The 14343-nt window shown below is 31.5% G+C and overlaps 3 protein-coding genes across 6 annotated transcripts in view; 2 read left to right on the top strand and 1 right to left on the bottom strand.

Annotated features, from left to right (window-relative positions):
- LOC119681026 (ABC transporter G family member 20-like) overlaps positions 1 to 4207 on the top strand; it is a 45899-nt gene extending 41692 nt beyond the window's left edge. For all 3 annotated transcript variants that reach the window (XM_038094086.1, XM_038094087.1, XM_038094085.1), the window contains 7 exons: positions 235 to 327; positions 422 to 607; positions 683 to 881; positions 947 to 1196; positions 2540 to 2600; positions 2994 to 3325; positions 3407 to 4207. In XM_038094086.1, coding sequence (XP_037950014.1) covers positions 235 to 327; positions 422 to 607; positions 683 to 881; positions 947 to 1196; positions 2540 to 2600; positions 2994 to 3325; positions 3407 to 3581 — 1296 coding nt within the window. In that variant the 3' untranslated portion in view covers positions 3582 to 4207. The remainder of the gene's footprint in view (positions 1 to 234; positions 328 to 421; positions 608 to 682; positions 882 to 946; positions 1197 to 2539; positions 2601 to 2993; positions 3326 to 3406) is intronic.
- Positions 1 to 14343, bottom strand: part of LOC119681024 (lateral signaling target protein 2 homolog) — a 420855-nt gene that overhangs the window by 274632 nt on the left and 131880 nt on the right. The gene's annotated exons all lie outside the window — the stretch shown is intronic.
- LOC119681023 overlaps positions 7650 to 14343 on the top strand; it is a 98105-nt gene continuing 91411 nt past the window's right edge. Inside the window, exons 1-4 of the mRNA XM_038094079.1 lie at positions 7650 to 7798; positions 7856 to 8113; positions 8185 to 8401; positions 11365 to 11494. Of these exons, the coding sequence (XP_037950007.1) occupies positions 7731 to 7798; positions 7856 to 8113; positions 8185 to 8401; positions 11365 to 11494 (673 nt within the window). The 5' untranslated portion in view covers positions 7650 to 7730. The remainder of the gene's footprint in view (positions 7799 to 7855; positions 8114 to 8184; positions 8402 to 11364; positions 11495 to 14343) is intronic.

Below are 14343 nucleotides of genomic sequence, written 5' to 3'. Positions count from 1 at the left end.
TACTCTTAGCAAGAAATTAAGTTATATTCTATACATAGCCTTCTCCTCCTACAAAAAAAAAAAATTTTTTTTCTATGTCCATGTTCATGCCATTCCTATATCTTGTACTAAAATCTGATCTATTCTCGATTTTCCTTATTCACGCATGTGCACCTGCATAAAATTCTCTCATTCTAATAAACCACAAAACAATTCGCTTATAAAAAAAATATCAAAAACCCAATTTATACGCAGTTAAATCAAGAACCCTACGAACCACCACCTACAAAACGTAACCAACCCAACGATGAGGAAAGCTGTCAAGATTGCTACGCGAGTTTGTGTAAGGTGAGTACTACAACTGAGACGACAATACAAATCTCTAGTTCAACTATTGTAATTCCTCCAACTATTCCCTCCAACTACAATTTCACTATTTCAGTCCACATCTAAGGGCAAAATCAAGGCATTATTAGGTAAAAACTTCCTGCGTATGTGGCGTAACGTCGGTGTGATGCTGTTTATTTTCGCACTGCCTGTGATGCAAGTAATTCTATTCTGTTTGGCTATTGGACGTGATCCACAAGGTTTACATCTCGCAATTGTGAATAATGAAATGAATAACACTGTGAGTATCAAGTTACCTAGTACTGGACAGATCTTGAAATATATATTATAACACATTTTTTATTATTTCTTTCAGGAGACTTGCTACTGGGAAGATGGTTGTCATTTCACGAATTTGGGTTGTCGCTATTTGAATCATTTGAATAAAAGTGTTATTAAAACATATTACACGGATTTGGAAGAAGCTAAAGAAGCGGTACGAGTTGGTAAGGCATGGGGTGCGGTATACATAACAGAAAACTTTACGGATGCATTTACGGCGAGAGCAGCATTGGGTAAATACCAGTTCATATCCTTTTAATACTAACATAAGAAAGTTAATATATTTGTGGTTATTTAGGTCGAGATTCTGATGAAGAAACAATTGATCAATCGGAAATCAAAGTTTGGTTGGATATGTCCAATCAACAGATTGGTGTTATGCTGAATCGCGATATATTGTTGTCATACCGTGATTTCGCAATGGGTCTTCTAGATCAGTGTGGTAATAATCCGAAACTGGGTGATGTGCCTATACAATTTAAAGACCCCATCTATGGCAATATGAATCCATCATTTACAGACTTCGTAGCTCCGGGTGTGATATTGACGTAAGTGCAAACATTGTGAAAAATATAATTTTAAAATATTTTTATTCAATTTTTGTTTATTTCTTTCTTCCTCTAATATTATTATTTTTATAACAATTATCTATATCATATTATTTATTATTTTCACTAATTATTGGTGAATTTTTTATATTAGTATATATAGTATATACTTGATAAGTTTGACTAGAAAAATGGATGTAATCATTCAGTGACATATCCACAGTGGTGGGTTAAGTGATGTTAAGAAAAAAATTCCCTCTTACACAAACTATACTTTCTTGTAGATATATCTTCTCTTTTTATAACTAAATCAGAGAACTGCAAAAACATACTCAAATATTTTACAATCCATCTACGCAAGCCCGACGAAGACATTGTTAGTATGTTTGTGGCATTATTTTAAAACGATATAGCCCCAAAATTTTTGAGACAGACGAATCTTAATTTCAGTGACAGTTCATTCCCTTGGGAGTTAGACTTACATCGGCTCTTTTAAGTAAGTCCGTTCAGATACGATGGATTGATTTCTAAATAGTTGACTGAAGAAATTTTAGGCGAAATTTTTACTAGGATATATCTGTGTTTGTTACAGACAATGTCTTTAATGCACCCTTTTTTCGCTATTTTTCAACAACAACAAGACTAGAATGTTTGATTAGACAACCATCAGTTTCTAAAACTAACGAGTAGTTTGTATATATGAAAATATTTAGACATTAATAACAAAAATATGTTTGTATATATCGCTTTTTTGTTGGTTATCAAAGAGATTGTATAGGTTCTTAAGGTTTAAATATTGGATGAAGCGTAAGTTATTCAGGAGATTCCTAGTTTCTTCGTCTGCATAACAATGAAGTCTGCTATAATGGGCCACTGACAATCCAATTTAGCACTTTGTTTTAAAAGCGTTGTCACTATTTGACTACTGTACCCGGTTAAAACGTTGTCATCGAGTTGTGGTATATTTTTATGTCTTAGGTATGTCTCATCCATTGTTTTATTTAATTTTGGTTGTTCAGCTGTGCAACGCTCATGGTTCTTGAAAAACTATTGTAAAAATGAAATCGATCAATTAAGATTTTAGTGACCCTTAATTCTAAATTGAAAGTTCTTATTAAGGAACTCTCAATGACACTACGTGTAGAGTGTTCAAGATTCGGCAATGTCAAATATTACTTCTTCCATGATGTATATATATTATTAACATTAAAAGATCAATTTTTTATTATTTATTAATTTTAAGAATGGCTTTATTTATTGAATTTATTATATATAAATGTGTAGATATATATATATAATTTAATTAATTTTAATGTTTTTCTCTATTGTTTATGTTTTTTTAGTATTGTATTCTTTTTGGCTGTTGCATTGACGTCATCGGTTTTGATTACTGAACGTACTGAGGTGGGTAAAATTACAATTATTATATAAAAGATTTTCAATAAATACAATATTAATATTATTTTTACGACTTCGATTATCGAAATAAATGTCGAAAAATGTCGAAGAGTTCTGGTCAAAATGAATCGATTAAAATGTTTAATGCGTTCGAGCTCAGCACTTCCATTTCATTTATGGTCGCTGAATAATTTTGGAATATTTTGATTATTTGATTATTTGTGCTTTGCGCATGTGTAACTTTGAAAATGTTTATTTTGCCAAATTGAAGATTGTAGATGTTTGAAGATTTATTTTTATTTCTCGCCATACCACAAACGCCACAAACGCCACACAAACGCCATAAACAATCCCAAATAATCATTATAATTGACATGTTTGCACACTTTTGCTTTTCAGGGTTTGCTCGATCGTTCTTGGGTGGCAGGTGTAATGCCTGGAGAAATTCTCTTCTCGCATGTGATCACCCAATTCGTTGTTATGTGTGGACAGACAGCGCTTGTGTTGATTTTCATGTTGGTCGTTTTTGGAGTTACAAACAACGGACAGCTCTTCTGGGTCATTGTGCTAACGTTGCTGCAAGGTATGTGCGGCATGTGCTTCGGTTTTCTTATATCATCCATTTGCGAACTGGAACGTAACGCCATCCAATTGGCGTTGGGTTCATTCTATCCTACGCTGCTCTTATCAGGCGTTATTTGGCCCATTGAGGGTATGCCAGTCGTGTTAAGGTAAGTTATAGCAGTGAGCAGTTGTGTTAATCAGACAAAACGAGTATGACACTCTCCACACATTTCCATATGCTATTTCAGGTACATTTCGCTGTGCCTGCCGTTGACGTTGGCCACAACTTCGTTGCGTTCGATACTGACGCGTGGTTGGGAGATCGTCGAACGAGACGTGTATGGCGGTTTTCTGAGTACACTTGGCTGGGTTTTGGGTTTCTTGGTGCTGACTCTAATCGTGCTGCGTGCAAAGCGAGGATAATAACATAACGTTAAACTGTGAACTGTGAAGTGGAAAGAATTAAGTTTATTTTTAAAGTAATTAAATGTAATTATTTTGGTATATTAATTTAGGCTGAATATATGTAAGTGTATTGCATAAAGTAGCCTATAAAGTAGTCATCATAAATTCGTCTGAATTTCATATACAACAGTTTAGGATATAGGTATATAATTCCTACCTTATAGCGCTTAACTAACTGTAACTGTTTTATATGTTTGTATTTCATATATTGTTTATCTACATATAAATTTATAAAAAATTTTATATCTTACATTAGTAGCATGAAAATTCTAGTTACTTCTCTACAAAATTCATACACTTTCGGCATTAGCTACTCCTCCTTTTCCTCCTACTCCTCCTCCTCCTCCTCCTCGTCAAAATTATTCATATTATGTTTCCTTGCTCTTCAGTGCATATCTTCTTACATCTTTTCGAAGTTTCGAACTAATTTATTTAAACATTAAAAAAACAACAAAAACAAAAACAAAAACAAAGCGAAAAACAAGAAATGTTGCCACTGTGCACAGTGGTGTGATTTTTTATTTAAATTTTATTTTTATTTTATTTTTTAAGGTTTAGGTTGTATTTTTACTTTGTATTTTAATTTTGTAAATAATGCAGATTTAATTATATATAAGCGTAGAATTAAAACAAATTGAATGAAAAAAAAAAAACAAATTGAATTAAAACAAATTAAAATCGAAAGCACAAAAATTATACACACTTTTGGGTATTTAAGTTAGCTCTCTCTACCGTCTTACCGTCCATTTACATTGCAAAAACGCTCCAAAGTACCGACACCGAAAAATCTATGAATCTATGAATCTATGAATTTGTGAATCTATAATTGGACACTTTCTATACTTCAACTAATCTTAAAAATGGACTGTGATTAATGAATATCTTTTTCTATATAATGCTAGTACTTCTAAAGTTAATTATATTGAAGAAAGATATATACTGCAAAAGAACTAATATATAGAGTATATGTATATGTATGTATATGGGGAAAAATTTTTTTGAATACTTGTAATTTTCTTAATGGGTTTATAAATAAGAGTTTATAATTGCTTATTACAATTTTAGTTTGCCAAACAAAACAAAAAAAATAAATAAATAAACAAAAATGATGAAATTAAAGTTCGTAAAAAATTTTAAGTAAATATCGAAAATTATTGTTAGTTTTATATATATTTTAAATAAAGAAATCAAAAGAAAATAATAAAAATGTATAAATAAAAGATGTTGTTGTTTTTGTTATTGAAGACGCCAGCGCTGGATGTAATCTATTACTAAGTATAATACCTTTAATAATTATTATTATATTAAGGCTAGTTGAGTCAGTGCATTTGAGCACTTTTACTCTCTATTAACCCCTCTCTACGCCTTGACTGAATTATTGTTTGTCACTTCATTAGACTAAGCAATAATTGACCTCAGATCTGCATACCCTCCCGAGGAGTCTGTAACCATTCTGAGATTCAATAACGCGGTGTTGGTAAGCCTATCAGTTTTCGTAAATAATTTCAGTGATCTATTCTTTATGTTTTTTTTGATCGAATCAATCTTGACGTCCCTAAGGATATCATTCGTCTCAATGTAATCTTATGAGTATAGAATCTAAGTAAGCTCAGAAATAGTTTTCTTTAAATGTCATTTTAAAGAAAACAATTCACCCGCCCTAACAATCCTCAAGTCCACGTCTGGATTCAGGAAGGAAGATATGCTGATATAAGGTTCGTCATCAACTAAAAGATAAATAAATGATATGATTTCTTAGCCTAGTGTGGGGTAGTGATAAGCCCCCCAGCCATTATAGAGTAAAAGTGCGTAATAGCACTAACTCATGAACAAGAAGATGAAGATGAAGAGAGAAAAGTGAGTATTGGTAAGAGCAATCAAAACGGTTACGTACAACTTGAATCAACTATTCAATTGTTTACCAGGATCCAGCGATCGGGAACGACCTCGTCGAATTTTGAAACGCAAGCAACAATAACAATAGGGTTTAATATATTGTGGGTTCAAAGAAAGATAATTCGATTTATTAAATTTATTCTTGTTATTCTTTGTTAACATTACAGACAATACTGGACCATTCCTTCCAATTTTCCAGGATATGATGCGGACCATTCATACTGTTACAATCACCTACTATATCCTACCAAATTTCTTCTTTACATTACTTTATTTATTTATCTCAATTTATCTTAATTTATTTACATTACAGTCATGGTGGAAAAGTGCTTCCTTACCCATTCTCCTATATCTGATGCATATGCCCATAAGATAGCCTATTATATCATATAAAATAATATATTCTAATTCTTTAGTCTGCGTTAAAGCACTACAATCGAGGACCGTGTAAAGACATACACAGCTGATTATGAATATTTAGCTTGTAAATAGACAGCTATAGGCCAACAACTAGAAATTTATTATTGAGTTTCGATCTGATGCAGCATTTCTTTTCAGAGGTCTCTGCAGTTTGCGATGAATGCGCCAATAATGATAATACTGATCTCTGAGGATCTTGAATAGATTGTACACTGAACCGATTTTAAACCAAATCCTTGTAGCTTTGAACTGAACTGCCGTTACGATAGGCCGGGTTCAAGACCTTATATCAATCAATAATTTAAGACCGAATTGACAATTTTAATTTAAGTCTTAAAACTGACTTACGTATAAATCAGGTCAGCAAAGTTGATGATCTAAGTGTGAGCTCAAACTACAAATCATGAAGGTAGATGTCGCTTCAATTAAAATCCTAACCATCCTTAATCCACATTTGTCTTTAAATAATCCCCTGTGCTTTCATAATTCCTATATTGAATCATATCTAAACCCATATATTCGTATTTATATTCCCTTTTATTTGTACTCCCTTTCATTCTGTAAAATCGGCTCTTAAAGTCAAAAGAACCTCTAATCCTCCTCAATGATTTGTTTTCGCGTTTAAATCTGGCTTAAATAGAAAGACTGGGTATCCGGTGTCAGATGTGGTACTGCGACCGTGCACCCTTCTGTGCTTAGAGTAGGTCTGTAAGCCTTGTTGCGTCAATATAAGTAGTATACAGTTTAAGTATGTATGTATGTATGTATACCCAGTCTTGTATTATAAGGTGGTATTGTACTTTACAGTGCCCTGTTAGAATTCCTGTGTTGATTCTAAGTTTTTCTTTTGATAGGTTTATACAATCCTGGTATCTTTTATTAATGTATGTACCAATAAGTGATTTGGATTGTGTTAATCCTGATATCTTATCCCAATGTTTCTTCCACATAACAAACGATTAATTTTCCATGTGCCTTTCTTTGAAATCATTGGTGAAATTGATTTGCTAATTAAAAAACAATTTCATCTTAAAATACCATAACAGTTGGTACCGCATTTTTTATAATGTATTTTATTTATTCATATACATATAAATATGTATATATGTATATAAATTCTATATCGAGAGCATAGAACTCATATCGCAGTTTGTATACAATATTTAAAAAAATATTGTATTTATTTTAAAAATTTTGTTTTAATAAGAATATTAAATCGAAAGAAAGGAAAAAAAGACTGTAAATAATATATTATTTATTTATTAAATAAAAATAATTATTTCACGGGCTAATTGGTCAGTTATTAAATAATAATATTTTTTTAAAAAAAAACATTTTATTATTTAGTTTTATAAGATTTTTATTGTCCAATCAATTGGCCCGTGAAATAATTATTTTTAAATAAAAATAACTAATTATTTATTTTCATCAACACAAAATGTTTAAAAATTGAACAGCGCGCCCTCTATATATCAAAAGTATTTTATAGTAATCGATAACCTTTGCGTGAATCATATGGCATAGTGTCATCGCTAAACATATGTTTTTCGCAACGATTTGACGTTTCCATAGGCGACGTAGGTTTATTTTCATTGTTATTAGTAAATAACAGGAAACGCAATTGCTTATAAATTTCTTAATTTATAAAAGTTCCAAATGCAATAACAAAAAACAAATGTAAAAGTCTAAAAGATAGTTTGGCGATTTTATTATTATGCGCTTTTAAGCGTAGTTTTCTTATATAAAAATTTTTTGCAAATAAAATGCAAAAGATAAGCAGACAAATGCAAAATGGATAAAACTAATATTGTCAATACATTTACTGCTTACGTTGAACAGCTGCGGAATCGGGAATGCAGGTAATTATCATAATTATTTAAGTAATTTACCATATTTTGACTATTATTCTTTGCCAGCCAAAAAGAAAAGATTGCGTGTTTTCAGCACATCGCCGACTGCATTACGCATCCCGCATTAGCGAGTCATCACAATTACGCCACACATTGTTCAAAGGCGACCAATGTGCTCCTCCTGTTCTGTGAGGATTTGGATTCGGTAGTGCGGATGTGCGCTGAGGAGAATTTAAATAAGATTTTTCGAACTTTGGAAAAGACTCGGGTGAGTCGGATTCTAATGGATTTGTATGGTGAAATCAAACGAAATGGAAATCAACGGTTTGTAAAATAATTTTCTGTATGAAAAAGTATTCTAATGAAGTGCTTTCGTTTTTTATACAAAATTATAGTTCCCTGCGTATTTCATTAAATTTGTTTGCTCATTACGCACCTCAAATCAAGGAAAAGCAAATCAAGTGGTACGCCTTGCGCCTACTGCATTGCATGCTGAACATTTGCCAGCGGAAGGAGACGCAATTATGTGAGACTTTGTGTGAATTTGTTAAAAACTTTGGTAGGAATCTGCAGCACGGCTTGACGGACAGTGAAACGTGCAAACTTTTCGAGGTGAGAAAAAGTTATACAAATGACATTTAAATATAAGCTGTAGTTCCTGTTGTTGTAAACCAGGTTGTTCCACTATCGTTAAGGAAAGTAGACAAGCAAAAATACAAAGCGGTTACTCATCACCAGCGATGAGAAATGGCAAAGGTAGTAGGAGATAGAATGCGTAGGTTATAGTATGATAAGAAAGGAGTGGGTGTGTAATAGTAAAGTAATTAAAAATTAGACTGAGTCAAATTTCAAGAGCCTTGTCATTTCAATATGACGCAGTCACAAATTATTTGAGTTTACATTGGTATGTGCTGTCATTAAATTAAAAATATGGGTGACGTAATGTGGAGTATAGCTATATAATATAGATCAATTGTTAGGAATACACACTTTAATGTATGATAAATAAATTTAATTTATAATTACAAATACGTGCACACGGATTAGGTTAGGAAAGAGTATGAGGAAAAAAATAAAATGTGTACCTTAATTTTAGTGGAAACAAAACATTTCTTGCTGCACTATGAAACTAATAGTAAAAGTAATTAACATTGATATTGAATTTTATTAATAGAATTATCTTTAAATGTAGGTTTTCAAAAACTCGGAACGTACTAATAATAGTAAAAAATTTTTCACATTATAAGAAATACCCATTTGAAAAATACTAGATGAACCGTCAAGACCAAAGACAGGCCTAGTGCATCACCAACCCATACAAGTCAGTCTCAAATATACTCCATTCATTGTGATATATTAGCACTACAGAGACCTTACATGCTTTATAGAGACTTGTATTTGTCGCTTTTGTGAAATGAATGCTGAAACATCTTAACATATTCTCTGTGAAAGTCCTTAACTGAACAGCAGCAAATTTTCCAATTTATCCATCTTAGCAGAAAATTCGTTACGATATATGGAACAAAACAAAACCGTCAAATGTGGTGCGAGAGACTTCTTTTAGGCAAATAGCTGCATCTGGATTTTTCACGACTCTGTAAATTCGTGAATATCATAATCTCATGGCTATGGATTGTCTAATAGTTTATCCTCTACACAAAATAGTATATTAAGTAATTTAAAATGTTTTTTTTATATTTTTATATGTACTTACCTTGTATATGCTTGTTAAACAGATGTGTTTAGGAAGATCTTGATGTGATGTGTGTTAATGCGAATAAATATTGATTAATCGTAGACAGAGTTTAGTTGTTGCAGCTACAATCAGTATTTCCTGGACATGCTAGAATATGACAGTGTTGTGTAGATCTGTTGACAATATGGGAAACTGCTTATAATGTTAGGTACGGTATGCTTGCAATTGAAGACTATAGGATGTGATATTCTTTTAATATGTTTTTCTGTCAAGTATGTCAGTTTCAAATCAGCAAACTTGTCGTTATCTGACTAATAAAATGATGCGGATGAGCGGATGAAATGATTCAGATAATACGGTAGTCGGAAACAGAGTAGATATGTTTTCGTCTGCATCATTCCACATTGCTTGTGTAATTGACAAATCTTGAGGCGATCAATAGCTTTTCTTAAAAGTATTATGTGCAGTTTGAGAAAATATTTGTGGTAACATCCAGTTTTTTTCCCTATTCCCTATACTCAATGAAGTCAGCGTATTCTTATTACATGGTTTTGAAACCACTGTAGCAAATGTCCACAAAAGCTGCAATAAGTAAAATATGTTCATATATTATATATATATTAATAGATATTTTCATCAACAAATAAGTTTCTGTAATTTTCAAGCTAATGCGTGTTGTTGTTGTAAGCCCTTGGGTAACCAAGCCAGTTGAAGAGGATTCAGCAGTACTTATATTATCTAGTAGGTAGTTTGTAGAAGTATATCAATATTTTTTTATAGTATAAATTAGAATCAAATCGTTAGATACTACCTGATAAAATTGACAAAATAAAAACAGAAAGGAAAGCTTGAAAACTGTCTAATACTGTACATATATTATTCTGTGATTCCTAACTTTTGACTATAATCAAAAGGATTCTAATTTATTTTTCTGAAATCTTCTATGGTTGTGCTAAAGTTGACATTTTATCCAGAATAATTCCTAGGATATATTCTGCTTAATATATTTTCTGTCATAAGCATTTTAAAGATACCGTTTTGAATGCTAATAGTAAAACTTGGTTTTTTAATCGAGAACATGAAGAGTGGGTAAATTGAAATAATTTGGAATTTGGAATAACATATGATTTTCGAATATATCATTATATAGAAAGCAGTGCACAGGTACAAGTTGAACGGATTATTTTAAATTTTAATGAGTTTGTAACGATATTTTCTAGTAACGATGTTGTGAAATAATTCTGAAGTGAAAACTCTTACAGACATATATCACTGCTGGCATTATTGCATCATATTCATTATTACATTACTATCGGTCTGTAGGCCGGGAGTAACGATGTTGTTGTTGTTGTTGCTTTGCGATGTTTGTAGCCCAACTAATGCTGCTAGGGATCAGTAATCCATTTATTTTTTATTTTTTACTGACATTGAAATATGGATGAATATTGCATATGACACAAGCTGTTGACGATCGGCTTTGGAATAAAACGCTTGTCGGTTTTGGTGCTGAAATTAAGCATCCAAATACTTTAGCTTAAGCTATTAAATCTTTTAACCGCAATTACTAGCATTTATTTCTTAAATTTTATTATTTAATATTTTAATTTATATGAAATTTTTCTTCTTAAATTTCTGGCTTCCAAGTTTTGATAAATAAAATTAAAAACCTTTTCATAAAAAATCAAAAGCAGCACGCCGCGTTCGTTGCTTATATTGTGGAAAGGATATTTTTCCTCCTTTTTTCCTGGTATTTTTTTCTGTTTTTTGTCCTGTCACCACTTGTGGTGTTTATTGACAATTGCAATTGCACAGTGAATTTTGCATGCAATTTTAATCGAAAATATTTCTTTTTATTAATTTTTTTCTTTCCTTATTTTAGGCTTTCATGGCAAATATTGGTGCTGAGTGCGCGGTGAAGCGACGCTGTTCATCACAGAACTGCATCAGTCTGATTGAGAATTCGCAGAATAAGAGTTTAATGGCCAAACATGGACTCAGCAAAGTGTTTGGTAAGTTTTTGAAGTGAAAATGCGAATATACTTTCTTTATTATTTGTGCTCTCGTTAGAGTTGAAGCAATTGCATAAATACGAAAACGATGGAAGAGTGCATATCTGTGAATTTATAAGGGCTGAAATGCGAGGGTAGCAAATACATATAATACATAAACTAAAGAATATAATATAATTTAAATGAATAATATTTTTAATTCTTTAAATTAATTTATCTTGACTTTAGTTTTTATTACTGTCCAAACTTTAATAAATGCATTCAGTATCTAAAACTTAGGTTTTGCTATAAGATATTTAACTCTAGGTTAGTTTGAAGTCACGAAAATCTAATATTTGTGTTAGCTAGTAGAAATAAAGTAAGACTTGTCTGAATACTTCCTCAGAAAAATTTAAGAACTAACGAAACGATCGTGAAGTCGTCTGAATGAAGACTATTCACTTATCAAACTGTGGAATTTTGATACTAACGAAACAACTGAGGAGAGTCCTTATTTTATTTTCTTTATTAACCCTCCACAGGAGAATAAAATAGAAGTGTTTGTATAAAATATTCACAAGAAAATAAGATCGAATTCTGTATAGAGAATATTCACAAGAAAGAAAGAGAGAGAGTTGTATAGAGAAGATTCATTTATGGAACTGCAAAATACTGATATTAACGAAACAACTGAGGGTCCTTAACTTTCTTTAAAGAGAGTTAAGGACTCTCAGAAAGAGAGTTTTATTGAGAAGATTCATTCATGGGACTGCAAAATATTGATACTAACGAAATAACTAAGAAGATGCCTTAATTTTCTTCATAAGATCGGAGTCTTTATGAAGTCAAACTGAAGAGTTTTGATGCAAATGAAGCAAACGCAAAGAGTGCATTAACTTCCTTATAAGTCTTAAGTGGCTATGCAGATATCCAGTTATCCGAATGCACTTGTACTTAAAATTATAGTATATAAATTATTTTGAAAATCATAGCCCGATCGAAGATAATCAAAACTGCTTTATTGATTTCTCAACAAAAATATTAAGAGGTTTCTTAATTTAAACACCTTTTGTCTTTTAAGTAAGCATGCTCCGATTATCGACCACATTTCAGAGTTGAGATTTAAGGACATTTAGTATCTCTGTTTTAGTTTCAATTAATTAAATAAGGACTGCTATATTGAATATAGAAAAATATTTCGATATATGAAATTTCTTAATTTGTTTATGTTAGCTTATGAGACTACGTCCGGAGATAGCACAATATATGTCAAAGGTCGTGGTGTATTCTTGTCCCTTCTGATTTACATATAATAATAGTTTACAATCAGTTAGAATAATAGAATAAAGTAAATTGTTGTGATTTGGATGAATTTGCGTTATAGTGAATTTTAAATTTTGGGTGTTCAATAAAAACTAAAAAGCGCAGGAATAATAATCGCATTGTTGAGGTGTATAAAGTACAGCCAGCTTCAGTTGTAAACACCCATTCAACTGCTTAATGCACAATGCACAATGCAGACCAGGCCCAGGATCAGGACACTGGACTCTGTTTCGCTTGCATAAAATTCACAGTTTGCAACAAATTCAAATGCGAATTTTATTTTTATTTATGCACTTCGTTCTTCTATTGCTTTTTTGCAGTCTAAACAAAGTCTATATTGTTCTAATGAATAATAAAAAACTTAAATAAAACAAAAAAAAAAACACAGCAACAACACAAAATACAGAAATCTACAATATTAATAGCACAAAATTTTTGTCCACCCAAATCCTTTTTAAAAAGTTTGTGTCCTTTTATTTTTATATTGCAACTAAAATTTTCATGAAAATTCAATAAAAAATGATTTGTGGTGCTTGTTTGGATTTTGCACTTTATTATTTTTGGTGTTGTCGGTGTTGTTAGAGGAAATGCAACTGCAATCGCAGCAACATCGCGTACAACAACAACAACAACAACAACAACAAAAACTCCTGCAATGACTGCACATAAATGCATAAATAACAAAATTCCAAATTTTTTGTTCATTGATTAAAATTGTTAAGCTTTGATTCTGTTTTGATTTTGATTTTGGTTTTGATTTTTGATTTTTAATTTGAATTTGGATTTCTGATTTTTATTTAAAAAATTTTTTCCACACTCGTTTGTATACAAATAAAATATTGTTAGTCCTTGAATGCAGGGTTTCGTGGCGGTTGTAAATTGGGTACTAGGTCAGTGGGTAGCACAAGCTTATCTTTTGTAATTGTTGTGTTTAGATAAGAAATTTATGAAATTTAATATGGAATAATTGGACCATTAATACACCAACATCATTATCTTTTGCAAAGAAATCATTAAAGAATCTTAGTCTGCCGAGCAATAGGATTTTATGACCAATATATTCGTTTAAACCATTGTAGAAAAAGGTTCTCAGGTCTAACGCTATATCTCTCGCAAATGATGCCAGAACCAATAAAATTATAATTGTGAAAGAAAATAACGTATAATTTTATGTCGATTTAGTTATTCATTCCAGTTGTTATTGGAGCCTTGACAATTTTAGAGTCATCAAACTCCTCTTATTCAGGAGTGAAAGATGGAAAAGAAATATGAATGATATAATATTGAATGAACTGAAATAAGCCAAAAAGAAGTATGGGAAGGTTTATAGGGAAAGACTTAATCTAGCCCGTAGCATTGATCAGAAACCCAACTACCGTAATAAGATGCAGCCACAACTCTTTACATTCATATAGGTACTCAATTTATAGGGATGAATGGGATTCTAAGGATAACCAAGGATCGGCTCGAGAAATTTGTCAGAAGGTGTGGTACTCTAACAAGGACCTTAATCTTTAGGTGGCAGTGAGAAAATCTCCAAGCTTTAT

The sequence above is a fragment of the Teleopsis dalmanni genome, chromosome 2 (assembly GCF_002237135.1).
Source record: "Teleopsis dalmanni isolate 2A chromosome 2, ASM223713v2, whole genome shotgun sequence".
NCBI classification, from domain to species: domain Eukaryota; kingdom Metazoa; phylum Arthropoda; class Insecta; order Diptera; family Diopsidae; genus Teleopsis; species Teleopsis dalmanni.
The sequence above is the reverse complement of the archived record's forward strand: the minus strand, read 5'-3'. Positions and strand labels throughout refer to the sequence as shown.